This window comes from Parasteatoda tepidariorum, chromosome 5 (assembly GCF_982258835.1).
Source record: "Parasteatoda tepidariorum strain Cologne lab strain chromosome 5, Ptep-v5.0, whole genome shotgun sequence".
NCBI classification, from domain to species: domain Eukaryota; kingdom Metazoa; phylum Arthropoda; class Arachnida; order Araneae; family Theridiidae; genus Parasteatoda; species Parasteatoda tepidariorum.
The window spans coordinates 51,923,505-51,941,026 of NC_141759.1; the positions used below are offsets into that span (position 1 = coordinate 51,923,505).

The 17,522-nt window shown below is 26.9% G+C and overlaps 1 protein-coding gene across 3 annotated transcripts; it reads left to right on the forward strand.

Moving 5' to 3' along the window:
* The first annotated feature begins 1,682 nt into the window (after positions 1-1,682).
* Positions 1,683-16,982, forward strand: LOC147809346 (lambda-crystallin homolog). Of its 3 annotated transcripts, none has more exons than XM_087163920.1 (6): positions 1,683-1,869; positions 5,390-5,624; positions 11,164-11,325; positions 12,543-12,737; positions 14,358-14,463; positions 16,581-16,982. In XM_087163920.1, exons 1-6 carry the CDS (start codon positions 1,835-1,837, stop codon positions 16,805-16,807), a joined length of 960 nt encoding a protein of 319 aa, XP_087020046.1. In that variant the 5' UTR covers positions 1,683-1,834; the 3' UTR covers positions 16,808-16,982. The 3 variants fall into 3 exon arrangements, with proteins under 3 accessions (XP_087020046.1, XP_087020048.1, XP_087020047.1); XM_087163921.1 differs by lacking the exon at positions 1,683-1,869 and adding an exon at positions 4,252-4,345; XM_087163922.1 differs by lacking the exon at positions 12,543-12,737.
* The last annotated feature ends 540 nt before the right edge of the window (positions 16,983-17,522 follow it).

The following is a 17,522-nucleotide window of genomic DNA, read 5'->3' on the forward strand; positions in this document are numbered from 1 at the left end:
TTTTAAACACCATTTACTTTCTTCTAAAGTAAAAAAAAAGTAACTTATAAAATAAAAGTTCTTAAAGTAACTTTTTTTAAGTAAAAAAAAAAATACAGTTATTTATATGTATGCAAGTTAGTGGTTTTTTCAGTGAAAATTTTATTTTTTCAAGTGTTTATAACTTGGACAAATTTCAAATTAAAAACTGTTCGAATTGTTTACTTTATCATGTGTGCATGTTCCACCAAATTTCATTAAAATAGTAGGGGGGTCAGTTCAAAAGTGATTGATATATTGTTCAATGACTCATTATGAAATTTTTCCTTTGCTAATATTTCTTTCTACTTATTATATAAATATAATTCAAATTTTAAAGGATCTTTTTGATTGATAGTTTCTAAATCAAAAAATAAAAAATTTTACTCTTATATGCTTCAAATATAGATTTTTATATATTTATTATTTGATTGTTACAAAATTGTTTTTCTAATAAAGCAGTGGTAAGTTTAAAAAAAGCAGCATTTTTATACTGCCACTTGATGCACATTTGACCTAACTCTTAATACACAGCAGTAAATAATATGTAATCAAAAATCTAATCTATCATCATGAAAGTAAGTAGTCAACTATTCGAAAATAAATTTCATGTAACATGAATTTTTTTCATTTCCAATACTATTGTTATTTCCACAGAATTTTTATCATTTCAATATTATTGCTTATCATGATGTGCTTAGATTCACAAATATATTATTACTTTTCATTACTTCCAAATAAATATATAATAATTGATAACCACATAAAAATTTTACCGATAATTTTTCTCTTGCCATAGTTTTATTAACTAGCGATAATTTTATTTTATTAAAACTGCGGGTTACAAATTCATTTATAAAATGTTAGAAGTAGAAACACTTTTAATGTCGAATAAACATAATATATAAACACTTAAACATCAATTTGAACTTTACTCCAGAATTATTTTTTATGTTACAATTACAATGCTTAATAATTAAGTACAAATGTTAGGAAATATGCATAGGATGATTAGACATTACATGGCATAATTATTCTTTTAATTTAGATCCGAATTTTCTTTTCCTTACAACAGAACGTAAGAAAATTATATAAATATTGCAGCTAAGCTTTTAAAAGAGAATACTTAATTTAAAAGTATTTAAGAGCACCCGTTAACATACTCTTAATATCAAAATGACATAATTTTATTTAAAAACAAATAATAAACATAGCAAAGAAAACATTCATTTTTATTGTTACATTTATAAATATCGAAAAATTCGAAAACATTTTCGCCTAATTTCTTTTTTAAACACAAATCTCCTCTTTTCCAGTGGCTGTTTACGAAATAAATGTAAACACAACCCATCAATGAACCAATTGTTTCATCACACCAAATACGAGATTACGCGAGAACACAGACAGGCATGCACAAAATTATTGAAATTTTTATTTTAATTCACAATAAACGCGATAACTTCCCAAATTCTTGCAACCATGATTGATAGTCAACAGCCAATCACAATGCGAAAAGCCCATTGATCCGACGTTATCATTTCCTTGTTGCCATTCTGTAGTAGAAACTATGGTTTAAAATTAGTTACCAATTCCTTAAAAGATAGAGACCCATGGAATAATCAGTTTTCATAAATGTTTCTTGAGATCAGCAGAAATAGGCATCCGGAAGTCTAACCATGGAAACATGATCCATGAGCACAATAAATAGTAAACAATCTACAATCATTAAGCAAACAGATTTCATGTGATTATTATCCTCACAATAAGAATTACTTTTAGATAATTCTTCACATTTTTTTGGGAAGTGTACAGAAAAATGTCATCGAAAGGTAAAATAGGAGTTGTAGGAAGGTAAGTTTTTCAACTCTAAATCCATCAAAATATATAAAGTGTAAATTGCAATTTGTTCGGTCAAATATAGGGATTTAGGGGATATACTAGGTTATTATTATTGACAGTTTTTACCGTGACTAAAGCTTGTTATCTAGTGCATCAATTTTGTTCACTTTCCAAAATAAAATAATGAAAAACAACTCAGAGTACTAAGTACGAACCTGTAAAAAAATTAAACGAGGAAACATTTATTTATCGACAGTGTTCCAATGCCAACAAAAATTACATTATGATTTTATATTTTAATTTCAAATACATAAAGATTAAGTTTAATTGTCACTTGATAATGTTCCTATGATTAAAAAATATGATCATATGATCTTTACCTTTAAAATAGAGTAATTTAACTGATTAAAACTGAAATAGGATCATATACTATGAGCAATAAATAGCATTTCTGAGTAAATGTCATTCCAAATAATATCAGTACTGATGATCTTAACTATAGTTGGTTAGTATATTTTTTTAAACTTATGTTTATAAAATCCTATCATTGTTAATTGCAAATATAATTTTTCTAGATATCACATTATTAAAGTGTGTTTCAAAAAGTAAAAATGTGTAGGGTAACCAAAACATATATTCTGTGGATAAATTAAATGTGCTAAGAAGATTGTATGGCAGTTTTGAATTGGTACATAAGTTTTTGTAAAATTAATATGTATATTCTTCATTTATGACTTTAAATTTGAAAGACTCGTATCTGTGTCGGCATAAATATTCTCAATCTGGTTAAAAAAGATGAAACTGGTAGCCAAACTATTACTTTAGCAGTTTATTTGTGAGGAGGATAATAATAGTATGCTTTATTTAATTCACCACTGCTAAATTCAAAATAAAAAGACATAGTTACACTTAGAGCTAACATTGATTAAAGTTAAAATAAAATAAGTTTGTTAAATTAGCCATGCCCACATTTTTTTCCCATCCTGATTTATGACTCTTTCGTCCCAAACATTTATGACTTACAAATGCATTTATGACTCTTTCGTCCCAAAGAGGTTAATATTTTATGCAAACACTGTTAGCTAATTGTTTATGTTTAAAATATAATCATTTTAGAACATTATTGTATATATCAACTAATTGGTGTTTAAATGTGTGTCTATTCTATTAGTGATATTCTATTTCTGTCCTGTAATAATACTTAATGGTGCTTATTAGAATGCTGTTTAATAAGTTTATTAAAGTTGTTTAAATTTGATAAATTAAAGCAATATATAAAATTTTAAACTTTTCTATTGTAACCATTATGGGTGCAATTAATAATAATGTTTTTCAATTACACACATAGAATATTACATATAAGTTTGTAAAAATTTAATTTTCTAATTTTAGACAATTTTGAATAATATCTAAGAATGTATAAAATAGTTTTGATCATTAAAGAATTTTTATGTCTAGTTAAATATTTTTAATAACAAAACATAACTGATTAATAAACATGACAAATAGTTAGCTAAAAATACCACATTTTTTAACAAACTACACTGCTGTAAAAAGTTAAGAGAATCTGCAGACTTGCTCGATTATCTCTAATGCTCGATTATCTAACTACTGGACTGACTTTAATGAAATTTGATTTGTACTTACATTGATACAATACAAAACCAATAACCATCCAACAATTGTAATAATACACATGCATGATCGTGCATAACACTAATTGGAGTCGGAAGGTATGAAACAGCGGTTGCAGAATAAACAAAAAAAAAATAAAATAAAGAGTTAAAAGGGGTTATGGTACCCTCTTACAGATATACAGGCCTGGTGACGTGATTTCATACTTGAAATAGGGCAGTTTATCATGTCCTGTGGCAATTTCATACCTTCCGACTGCAACAAGTGTTACACATGATCATGTTTGTGTATTACAATTGTTGAATGGTTATTTGTTTTGTATTGTATCAACTTATGTGCATATCAAATTTTATTAAAATTGGTCCAGTTGTTCTAAAGATAATTGACCAAGTCTACAAATTCTTTATATTTCTTGCACCAGTGTATTTTAACTGAAAATATTATTTGATTTATTAGTTAGATTTAAAAAGTTATGTAAAATGTTAAATTGTGACTTAAAACTTGCGATATTTGGTGGCCACTGCGTGCCCCCAAAACTTCCCCTCTTATGAAAGAGGGTTGTCAGGCATGAAAATTTTATGTTTTTGACTTGCTTGAAAGCTTTGTGGTGTTGCTATTTGTTTGGTTTGAATGCCTGCCATTGTCATTGTATGTTGTGGCATTAGTATCTGGTAAAGAGAACATAAGTTGGCTGTATTGTTGTTGTCGCCCATGTTCACAAATAAATAGGATTGTGGAAGAGTTTTACATAATGTACGCTGGTGAGGATAGAACCTGTGACCTCTGGATTCTTAACAGGATACTGTTTGGTGAACAAGAATGTACATCCTATCTTGTCACAAAGTTAGTTAGGGTGAGTTAGAAAGTTTAATATACTAGACATTACATCCCTTAAAAACAGGGTTCATGATTTTTTTGATTTTTAAAAAAAAAAAATCAGATTTTTTTGATTTTTATTCAGATACACTGTAAGAACTTTGATTTATGACTAAAAATACTTTATAAATGTTTAATAAAAATTAAATTAATATTAAAACTGTATTATAAGAATATTTTAGAAGCTCTAACTACCTAAAACAATTTTTCATTATAATACATAGCTTTGAATGCATAGCATCCATTTTGAAACAAATGCATGATTGAAATTTAAAGACTAGATGAAATAGAGAATTTATAGAAAACTTTAACTATTAAAACAAAAAATCAATTTCCAAACCATAATTTTAATTTAAAATTGTGATTACTTTTTTTTCTCTCTTGATTTTTAAACTGACAAAATAAATGTTACAGATTGTGTTTATGAATGTAGTCATTCATCAAAAAATAAATATATATTTAATCTATATATTTTTATGTTAAAATATTCATTTTTAATCCTATATTAAAATAGATAAGTTAAGCTACAAATTTTTTTTACAAAAATCTATGTACTCATTGAAATTTTTTTCTCACAAAATTTCGTTATAGAAAATCTGATAATGTCAAAGATACTGTAAACATATTATGAGAAAGAAATACTTAAATGTTTACTTTAATCTGTACTTTCAATCTCAAGAATTAAAAAATTTTTAAAAATGTAATTTCAAATGTGTTGGAATTTAACGCATACATTAATTAATGCAGCAGTAATAAATTTTAAAACTAATGCAACAATTTATTTAAAATTAATTTTAAAACAAAGAAAAGAAATAATAAAAGAATCAAAAATTTAAAACACTGTTTTTCAAATCAATATATATTTATAAAAAAATCAGTTGATTTAAATCGTAATTTAAATCAAGCTGATTTAAATCAACAAACCCTGGTTAAAAACATCATATTATAAAAATTAAAAAATTTTATTTTCAATTTCAGAATACTTTTATGTTTTAACTCATCTGTTTATCTCTTTTTGCAGTGGTGTTATTGGAAGGGTATGGGCAATGCTTTTTGCAAGTGCTGGCTATGAAGTAAGGATTTATGATGTTGAGTCAGCTAAAGTTAATGATGCTCATGCAGATATTGAAGTCCAGTTGAAAAAGTTAAAAGAGTCTGGTAACTTAAGAGGAAAGCTTTCTGATAGTGATCAATTTAACTTGATTAAGAAGTGTTATAGTTTGGAAGATTGTGTCTCTGGCTCCATACATGTCCAGGTATAATTAAATTGGGCATGTTAATCAATATTTTATATAATGCTGTATTGCTTTCGATAAAGACATTTAACTGTTACATATGCTTATAGATTTGCCTTTAACTGTTGTTTTTACTACAAAATTAAAAAATTATTTCTATATTTTTATTCTACATTTTTCTATTCTATATTTATTTCTATATTATTAATAAAATTATTCCTATATTTTGATTGAATTTTTAAAATTTGACTTTGAATTAAAAGTTGTGTTTCAAAATATCTTTTGTAACAAGCAACTTAAATTTTTTTTTTTTTGTGAGAAAGAAGTAGGGTGACCCCGGGGTAAATAATGATCACCTAAGTTTTATTTTTAAATTTTTTTTTTTTTTAAATTTGAGACATGGACAATGCTTGTACACTTTACTAAAGTATAACTACACTTAGTTAATAATAATTTTTTGTTTAATCTAACAAAATAAGTATCTTTTAAAATGCTTTCTGCATTTTCCATTTCAAAGATGGGTTTCAAAATGTGCACATTTCTGCAAAGATCTCCCCTCTTCTCTTAATAATAAATATTTTGAGTTACTTTCTTTTTCTTAGATATAAAAATAGTGTAAGCTTTTGTTTCATTGTTTCACATCTACTGTAAACATTATAATTGATTATAGGAAACTATATCAAATGTTGCCCCCTACAGATGGGGTAATTATTGATCACTGGGGTAATTCCTGATCATTTTCATTTCTTCTTTAAATAGTATAAAAAATAGCTAATAAATAGCTAATAAATAGTTAATTGTCTTTTTTAAAATAACAGTTCATATTTATTAAGTGGAACAACTATTAAATGCATTTTAACTATAATCACAAAATTTGTTTTTAACTGTATATAAGACAAATGTGTTCTGATATGCACCATTTCTAGCTTGTCTTACCTTTCTTCTATCTTAATTTTATGTGTGTTCATTGTTAGAATAATTTTTAAGTTGATAAATTAACCTAATATAAATATGGTGAGAAATTATGAGCCTGAAAAGGATACTGGGCAATTCCATATGTGACGGAATGACATTTTGACTTGCATGATGAGTTTCTATGCATCTAATTTAAAATAAACATGATTTTTTCTCATGCATATCATTATTATTGGTATAATGTGATTCATAAACTAAAAAAAAAGAATTTTGTATTTTTTTTATTTTTAATTTTATGAACTTTTTACTTGTGTGACGGAATGACATTTTGGCAACCAAGCTTTCGGCATGCCGCTTAGAACTGGTAGTTTCTGTGAATTTTGCAACTATTATTTTCCTGAACTATTTTTTACTTTTAGTATAATGTGTAAGCAATGTAAATTGTGAATTTGGAAAATTAACCTCTGGTTGGTTAGCAGTTATTAACATCTATTTGCTGTGACGGAATGACCGTGACGGAATGACAAAAAGTTTAGTGGAAGAAAGTCTTCATTTAAAAAATGTTTTATTAATATGTAAATGATAAACAGAATGTAACAGATAAACAGAATTAATATTTACGTAAGAATCAGTTAAAATTTCAACAATTTGAAAATTAGGCTGTCTCAGAAGAGGTTTTATATCTAACTTGCCAATGTCACATCTTATCTTCGTTCTCAGGAAATTTATGCATAAATCAATTTTTGTCCCATGTTCTTTAAATACTTTAACATCTAAATCGTCTTTGTTTATCAAAGTAATTTACACTGCATATAAATGTGCCTTCTTTTTTTTCGCAGTATGGGACAATGATTAAAGAGCCGACCGCATACTCCTCAATCATATTTTCCATTTCCTCTTCAAAACAGTGGCTTTTCAAATCATACACTTGGTTTTGGTTAAAATTAGAAAGCATTCCAATTTTGATGATTCGCTTCTCAACTACATGAGCATCTAGTGCAGGTCTCTTGTTCCTGGCAATGCTAATGTAGCAAGTGTCTTTTGCCCTCTCTTAAATAGAATAGCTGGACAAAAACAAAACTTCAACGATTTGTTGCTTCGACTTTATGAAATCATAAAATTCTTTTACATATTATGTGCCGTTTTAGAGCAGCCAACATCTTGTTTGGCCTTTTAGAACAACATCACAATTACATGGTATTTATAGGTGCATGTGCTGTGAGGTCTTAATGAAATACACTTAACAAAAATAAGAATAAGAACAAAAATGAGATAAGACACACTTTACATCCATATATGCTTCTTTATGAAAAGCCTCTTTTAAGGCCATAAGTATATATATTGCGTCTGCACTCTTCGTTACTCTGTCAGAGTTTGTATTATGACTGAATCCTTCATACTTGGGGGCTTGTAACTAACATCATCTTGACAGTAAAATTTTTTAACCAAATTAAACAGCTCATCAACATTACTTTTCTCACTTAGTTTCTTTTGAGTTCGATGTTAAATACTTCTCAAATAAAGACTGAATTAATTTTTTTACCTCTATTGGTGATTTTGGAAGTGAGTGTACAATTTTTTTTTATGGTGAGTGTACAATTTTTTTTATTGGCTTTACCAAGACTCTGCATGAATTTGTATAGGGAATTTAAATTATTTGTATGTGAAGAGATTGGTAGAATTTGATTTTTTCTTTGTTTACACAATCTCTGCACAACAGCGTTTGCACTTCTGAGTTTTTTAAGTCCAACTTTTGTCGCGGAAGCTTTCTTCTCTGCCTTTCTTTCTCTGTTTTTTTTCTTCATCATATCATGGGGATCTTGGTCTTTTTCAACATTTTATCTGTCTTTCAACAGCTGTTTTAGCCATTAGGTTAATTGAAAAAAAAAATAATTCCCTAGTTTTTGACTAAGCTTCTCAAGGACTCGTTTTGTCATTCCATCGCCGAAGATGTGTCATTCCGTCACGCTAATTATTGGAAGTTAATAATCAAATGCATAGAATTTTACAATTTCTCATTGATTCTTATGCCACATCAGCTTTATATTCCAAAATATACACATTTTCATTCAAAAACGCAGTTGCTATTTAAAAAAATATACTAAAACATGTGACGGAATGACACAAAAAAAAGTTACTTTTATTTAATATATTAAACTTAAAATGACTTAAAGGCTATGTTTTAAATGTTTAAATTTTGTACTATATGCATATTTTTATCAAAATATTGCAAAAGAAAGATACATTTCTTTTATTTTATAAGTATTTTTCAAGAAAACAATTTGAGCACAAATGTGAAGAATTCACTTGTCAGCCATGTGATTACTTTAGAATGCTGCCAGATTCAAAAAACTTAAAATTATCAAAAATTTAACAGTAATATGTAGACTTTGGCTATTTTTGAACATATTTTTAAAATTAAAATATGCAATTCATAAAAAAAAAATTTCACTTAACCCCTTAACTGCCGAGTAAAATTAACGTGATTCACTCCCCAGTGCCACCGTTTTTCACTCAAGTGCACTTTCTTACACGGTGTTTTGGTGGAGAAAATGATGCACGCTTTGCAATTTATAAACAGTTTAATTTTACAAGACAAGAAAAAGGAAAGAAAGAAAATACAAAATTTAAATTAAATAATAAAAATACAATATAAAAGATGTTAAAACTTAGCTGTTGTATTATAAATCCTGAAACATGGTTGGACACATAAACCAACATCACATTCATCGCACTGATAGCGGGATTCACGAGGAATTTTTTTCCTTGAACAAATAGCACATTTTCGCGATGCATTTTTCTTTGAAGACGTTGATGCAAAGAATAAAAAGCACCAAATACATACGAGAAACAAAAGCGAAAAAAGAATAAACCCGACCTTACTCAAATAAATACACGCAAGCGATTAATACGATATCACTTTTCCATAACATCCTTTTCCCATTCCCCCTCCTCCGAAATTAGTAATACATTCGCAAAGCAAACACTTTCAAGGCCATTTTACTGCATTCTAAAGTAGGGGGTGTATTTCTATTTATAGCAGCGCAATGCAAAGCATCGTACTTCGGGAAAGCGTATATATACGCCTGCGGCAGTTAACGCATCGTCTGGCCGAGACGTATATATACGCCCGCGGCAGTTAAGGGGTTAAAAGTTGACAATTTCGTGGAATTGCCCTACTAAGCTTCTAGAAAGCAAAATTAGCAAATTTCTTTTAATGATTGAAAATGAAAATTTCAGATTGAGAGCTGCTGCCAGAGCTGAAGTGTTAATTCCTACTTTTAAATAAAACATTTTAATAGCTGCTTAAAAATATCTCTTTGGTTTATTTGTTTGATCTTAATGTCTTATTTGTTAATTACCATTGTATAATTATTTTTAAACAGCCCATTTACTATAAAAACTGGTGATCAGTAATTACCCCAGAAATGATCAAGAGAAGGGGTAATTCCTGATCACTAAAAATTTAAAATCTTTTAAATTCTATTTAGACTTTCAAACAAAAGAAGGTAGCATAGGACTCATCTCATATAGCCTCAAATTTCCAGTAAATATTAAAATTCTATCTTGAATAGTTTTTTCACAAAATAGATGTTTGCATTTTTTGATCAGGAATTACCCCAGGTCACCCTAGTGGAAAATACATACAGCAATTTGTACTTCATAATTGTATCAACCGAAGTTGAAGGAATAACTTAATGTTATTGTTTAGGATTAATCTAAAGCCCCACCTTCCTCTATTTGTGAAACATATAATTTAAAAAAATAGCTAAATCAGTGTTCAAGATGAATTCAATTAAACAAAATGCATGCAAGAAAAAAAGAAAAAAAAATTAAAGATTTCAAAAAGTTCTGCAGTATTGAAATTTCAAATGGGTAGATGGAGGATTTTTGCTGTAACACAAACATTAAAATATATTATTAAAATATTTCAATTTAAGGTTTAAACTAAGTTTCTTACAAAAATTGAGTTTCTGAAGTGTAGTATTTATGTTTGATTGAAAGTCTAAGCTGTGTAAATTGAACAGAAATTAATATTTCTCTAGATCAAGCTATTTAATTGTACAATATTCACCATCTAGTTTACATGTGTGCATTGAAATTATACAAAAGTGCTATATTTAAATAAAAATAAAAAGTTTATTTTTGGATGATTGTTATAGTTAGTTATCTTTTGTATCTTTGGTTCGTCAAACTTTACAGTTTTAATAATATTTATTTAAATAAGAAGGACTTCCTATTCTATAATAATTAATCTGTATCATTTCTCAAGAATATCTGTATAATTTATTAAAATTCTATATGATTTAGTACACATTTATTAATTAAAAGTCTGAATTAATAGTATTTCATAAATTACCGTTCAAAATAGATATTATACATCTATTATGAAAAGTAAAATTCTCTAATTTAGAAATGCTATTTTTTGGAAATGGGCAAAAAATTGTTTCAGGCACACAATTAAGATTAACTTAATAGATTAGAAAGTTTGATTATTGTTAAATAAAGTTTTAATCTAAAATTTTAAACTTTCATAATGATTTTTATTTTATAATTTATCTAATTTTCTCTTTAAAATTTGTAAAGAATATGGTTGTGTCTTATTATTTTTTTTAAATATTGATTGCGTATTTTATTTCCTTAGGAATGTGTATTTGAAGATTTAGAATTGAAGAAAAAAGTTTTTAAAGAGATGGACGAGTATGCCTCAAATGATGTTGTTTTAAGTAGCTCAACAAGCTGTTTTCCAGCTTCCTCATTTTCTGAAGGACTTAAACATAAATTTCAAGTCATTGTGGCTCACCCAGTAATTTTTTTATAGTTATTTTATTTTGATTTTTATTGTTTATGAAGTGCTATGTTTCTCTTTAGGTTTTGATTGATTTTATTCAATTTCTTTACTTACTATGTCAAGCATCACAAAAATGAACTATGATTTAAAAAATCAATCAGAGACGAGCCGCGATGGCTCAGAGGATAGGAGTCCCCTTGTTTTCTGGATTGGGTTAATTACAAGGTTACGGAGTTGAATGTTAGTAGTCGTAAACCCATTAAATTGGGTCGGCTGTTCAACAATGGTTATAAAAATATTTAAAAAAATCAATAAAAAAAAGAAAGAAAAGGAATTAAAAGTCTGCTGTTTGTTGCATTCTGTTTAGGAAACCACAATTAATTTTAAATTTCAAAGATAGTTATAAAACCTGCCAACAGATGGTGGTGCTAATTAGAAACATTATATTATAATGTTTTCTATTGCCTATTAGATTATTTCAATTGAAATCTTTGCATGAATGTCAATTTAGTTTGTTCTCAGACTGTGCCGCCTTGTTGCTGCAAATGTCGGTTATTTAAAAACCTTGTTTATATTTTTTTGGTTATTAAGTACATTTGTTTACAGAATTTGTAACTAATTTAAAAACCACCAAACCAAGTTATTTTTAGATCGCTTGTTTTTGAGTATAAGGAATTTAAAACAAATTTCTAATCAATTAAAAGTTGTTTAAAAAGTATATTTAATATAAAAATATTAGTTTGAAATCTTGTGTAAATAATAATTTGGAAAAATTTATGAATTTTTAAGCCAAATACTCCGTTTTTTTTTTTTTTACTTCATAAAAATAATAGTTTTCAATGTTATACGTTTAAATTATAATTTGGAAAATTATTTTTTGGAGGAATAGTATAAAATATGTACATAAAAATGTATATAAAACATATGTATGTTAGTCAGTATTATATATCTCTATGTATGAAATTGAAAAAAAAATGTAAATATATTTATACTCAGATTGTTAAACTTAAAATAAATAGAAAACTTAACTTATAATTAGGCAAAAAGAATGGGAAAAAAAAACTGAAATATCCATTTTTTATGTGTAGGCCAAAGTTGCTACACTGAGCAATAAATTGTATTTCTGAGACAAGTACCAAATTTATTAATTTTATATTAAAAATTTTCACTGTGCATAGTTTTGCATGATATTCTGTAGGTTTTTAAGAACGTAATACACAACATTTTTTAAGGTTAATCCACCATATTATGTTCCTCTTGTTGAAATAGTGCCTGCACCATGGACAGATCCAGATGTTGTTTATAAAACAAAAGCTTTAATGACAGAAATCGGTCAAAAACCAGTTATTTTAAAAAAAGAAGTTCCAGGATTTGCCGTTAATAGAATCCAGTATGCTCTTATTAATGAATGTTATAGAATGTTTCAGGTAAATTTGTGTCTTTAAATATCTAATTTCCTCTGCTATTCTATCTCTTCTCAAATTTCATTTTATTAGAAACATGCATGCACACAACAAAAAAAAATATTTATGCCTAATATGTTACTCTTTACCATAATGTGTCATGGTTTTGCTGAAGCATGTTAAATTTAAGTAATTCGTTAGTTAAATTATTATTCTGAAAAAAATGAGAAGAAATTTTATAATTTAAATTTTATTAATAGTTCCTTTTTTTAAAAACAAAGGAAGATATTTTTTTATAATATTTATACAAAATGTTAGTTTTGTCTTTATTTAATATACATAAAATTGTAAACAAAAGTAACATGATTTTATTCTAAAACGTATAATTAGTTCCTTTAATTAGTATTGTGTGCAGTTCTCTCATTGTTATGTTATTTTTGATCATTACAACTGTTAATGTAATTATTCTTGATAATTATGTTTTAGGTGTAGTTATATCCATGATAGTTATTTACGAATAACCAATGCTAGTTTATATTTTGCTTTAAACTTTTTCTATCTTTTCACTAAGTTTGCAAGGTATTAATTTTTATTTTAATGTGGCTTGCTGATCTAAATGGATGTAATCCCTTTTAGCTAGTTCATCTTGTTCCAAAACAGGAATTTTCCATAACTCTTACTGAATTTCTCCATAAAAATAAATAAAAAAAAATATTTCTTAATTTATTGCAAAAATATTGCTTTGAAATTAGCAATTACATTTAAGTTTATATGTTTATGTTAGTTAATGCATTGTTCATTAATATGCATTTATGGAACATGGAATTATTACTCAATACCTTTTTAAATTATTCCATCATCATCATCATCATAGTTGGCCAGACAGTCCAATGTGAGCCAATACCTTCCTCTGAAGATTTCTCCATGATGACTTCCAATTTATCTTTGATCCCCAATTCTTTTCATTAATTGCGAGAAAATCAGACTCCACTGGGTCAGCCCATCTCAACCGCGGCCTTCCTCGCTTTCTTTTTCCAGTGGGTCTAAAAAGCAGTATCTTTTTTATTGTGTTGTTGTCACTCATTCGAATCACGTGGGCGATTCAATTCATTCTATTTATTTTTATGTATTAATAATATCAGGTTGTTTATAAATATTGTACAGTTAAAAGTTAAATCTCCTTCTCCAGTTATTGTTTTCATTTGCACCACCAAGTATACCCCGCAAAATCTTTCTCTCAAATATTGCGATACAATTTTTCTTCAGTTTTGTCATTGTCCAAGCTTCAGAAGCGTATGTCAAGACTGGCCGGACAGGAGTTTTGTAGATTAAGAACTTTGTTTTTCTAGAAAGAAATCTAGATTTAATAAATCTTCTCAGCCCATAGACAGCCTTATTCACCAGTTCAAATTATTCAAAAATTATAAAAATTACACTACAAACTTATGAAAAAAATTGCTATTTCGGATTTAATAAGGAAAAATAATAAAACATAAAAATAGCTCAAAAAACACAAAACACCCAATCACATCATTTTCATAATTAATCTTAAGTAAATCATATCTATTTTATATCACATTAAATTGACTTATTTATCTGAATTATTTAATATTAATTTTATAATAGGTAACATTATTTATTTAGAATGGTATCATGTCAGTTGAAGATATTGAAACTGCCATGTGTGATGGACTGGGATTACGATATGCATTTGTGGGTGCACTTGAGACGTGTCACCTTAATGCTGAAGGTATGAAAAATTTATTTATTAGTTTAGATTTAATGAAAAATTTGTAATAAGAAAGATTTATTACAAAAAAAAATGTACAAAAGGACTTGGATTATTTAGTAATCCGAACTTGGTTCTACTTTGGAAAATTTAAATATTTGAATTAAAGTGGTAACATAATTTTTAAATTTTTTTTCCATCAATAAATTCTTAAAATGTTATATATATATGTAACAGTTGGGCAAATTGCATCATCTACTTCCTCGTTAAAAGGCCCCAGCCAGGCAAGAAGGGAAAGTTCTCGGTGCCATAGAGTCCAGACGGAAAAAGTCCCGAATAAATTAATAACTCTTACTCTTTTCTATAGAACAATCTAATTGAACATTCATTTTTGATCCGGCAATACTGCAAGTAGGCAGCTCTTACTGGTCATGATATCATTGTTAAACTTATTTCCTTTTTTTTATTGAATGTTAAGTTTCATTATTAAACTATTGTCTTTATTTCCTCCCTTGCTCCACTAACTCCTACATATATATACATTAAAAATACATATATGTATGTATTCCTCTTCACTCCAAATTGAAGCATAGAGCGTTATCGTAGCTCTCCATCTCACTCTATTTATGGCTAAATATTTTGCCTCTCTCCCTGTCTGCTCTATTTTGATATCATATCACTGAAAAAAACTACTAAAACTACTTTTCTCTCTCCAAAAATGATGAAAAAGAAGTTAAAATGTTAAATGCATTGAAATTACAACAATGTCTGTGGTAAAAAAAGATTTATATTGTAAGCATTTGTCTTTGAATTTCAATTTATAAAGCTAATATAATTCCTTATGTATTAAACTGAACCACCATCTTAATTTAATTAAAACAATTTACAGCATATTTCTCAATTAGCATATCCTTCTCCTAAGCTAACAAATCTCCTGACAATTTATTCAGGTCTACAAGTGTACATTTTAACTGAGATTTTACTGTAATAAGGAAAGAATGGATAAAACAATAAAAATCGCAACTTTCATTTTAAATTTCTTTAGCAAGCAATGTCATCTTTTTCTTCGAGTTTGTTTCACCAATAAAGTGATGATTGTTTATTCTACTCAGAAGTATCTTTAAAACATATATCTGCAAAATTGTCACATTATCAAAGCGAAGGAAATAATGCCAGCATTATTCTAGAACTTCTAAATATCTTTTTTTTTTGAAAAAAACTATGACAATTTAATCTGCTATCAGAATTTTAAGAAAGTTATACTTAGCACTTACTAAATAAGACTAAAAAACTATTTGAAAGAAAAATTCTCTGCTCTGATTTTGAAACAATTAGGGAAAATATCAATCTAGAATTAGGTACATTCATGTACTATACAGTAAATATCGACAACCAAACATTTTAAGAGTAATGAAATTGTACAGAATTAGAAGGGCTATTAATGTGAAAATTCAAATCCAAAAAAGCTATCTTTTTTAATAATGGAGGGAACAAGAAATGGTCAACCATACAAAAAATGTCTGGACTGAGTTAAAAAGATCTCACTATGATAAAAGTAGAGAAATTGCAGAACCTGGCTCTGCTTGGAAGAAGCAAATTTAGAATGTCTTGGCTTTACTAACTGTAATTGCTTTAAATTTTTGAGATTAAAAAAAATCTGTAGATGTTCTACAGAATTACTAAGAACAGTCCCTCTGAATCTAATGAACTGTAACTTTTATTTTCTAGATTTTTAATAGTATTTTACGATCAAATAAAACTACTAGTAATTTTTTTAAACATGAATAAATAAATAAAAAACATTAAACTCAAATCAGGAGGATTACAACTTTCATGCTACTTTATTTTAAATTAAATTTAAATTTAATTTAAATTTATTTATTTTGTATTTGTTGAATTACTTATTATTATTTTTTTTATAAAACACAAACATAAAATGCTCAATATAATTTCATACTCTTAACTGGAAATGCTATTGTAATTAATTTGACTGTTAGTATTATTCTGTTAAATGTTATTTTCCATTTACTTTTCTAATTAGTGTTAATATCCGTTTTTCCAAATATAATACTAAATTATTAACTGTTTTAAAAAATTTTAATACAGTAATTAATGCTTCTAATTCCTTTTCATTTCAGGCATGCTTGATTACTGTAATCGATACAGTGAAGGTATTTATAAAGTGTCAGAAACATTTGGCCCTAATCCTATGATGGAAGGAGAAACTTTAAAAAAATTAAATGAAGAAATATGCAAGATATGTCCTCTTGAAAAAATACCAGAACGACGCCAGTTTAGAGAAGCCCGTCTTGCCGATCTGTCTCAATTGAAGAAAACTTTAGATGAAAGGGAAAAGGGACACTAAGAATTATTTTTAGTACTTAAAATAATATTATTTTAGATCTGATAGTTGCAGTCTTGTTGTGAGAAAATTTTTTTAATAATCTTTTGAAGAATATATATTTTTGTATAGATCATTGTTATGAGTCTCATGTATACAGATTTTATTTTTCGACAATAAAAAGTTATTTAAAAAAAAACTTATATGGTTTTCATTGATTTTCCTTAATTTTTATGTATTTTTTTAAAAACTTTTATAATGATATTATACATAAATTCTGAATGTATGTTAATAAAAAAAAAAGTTTTTATTTAACTGAGAATAAATAATTATATAAGTTGTTGTTTCTCGTTATATTGAAAAATAATTGTAATAAAATTTACTCAAAATAATTAAAGTTGTTTTTAGTTAATTGAATTCAATAGGGCAGTTATAATTTTGAGAAAATTTTTCCTTTATAGATACATCATATATAAATATAATTATTTAATAATGCTGTTTTTCCCCCCTTTCTGGTCATAAGAATTTATTATTATTTTAACTTCAAAGGCTTTGTTTTGAACAAAAAAGATATTTCTAAGCATTGTTTGGGTAACAAATTAATCTATAACCTTAGATTATAAGTTGAGTAAAGTATAAAAGATAGTTTTAAGATTTCTAGTGGAAAGAGAAATATGCAGGTATCGAATGCTGAGTTTCAAATTATTCTTCAACCTTAAATTATAAGTTGATTTAAATA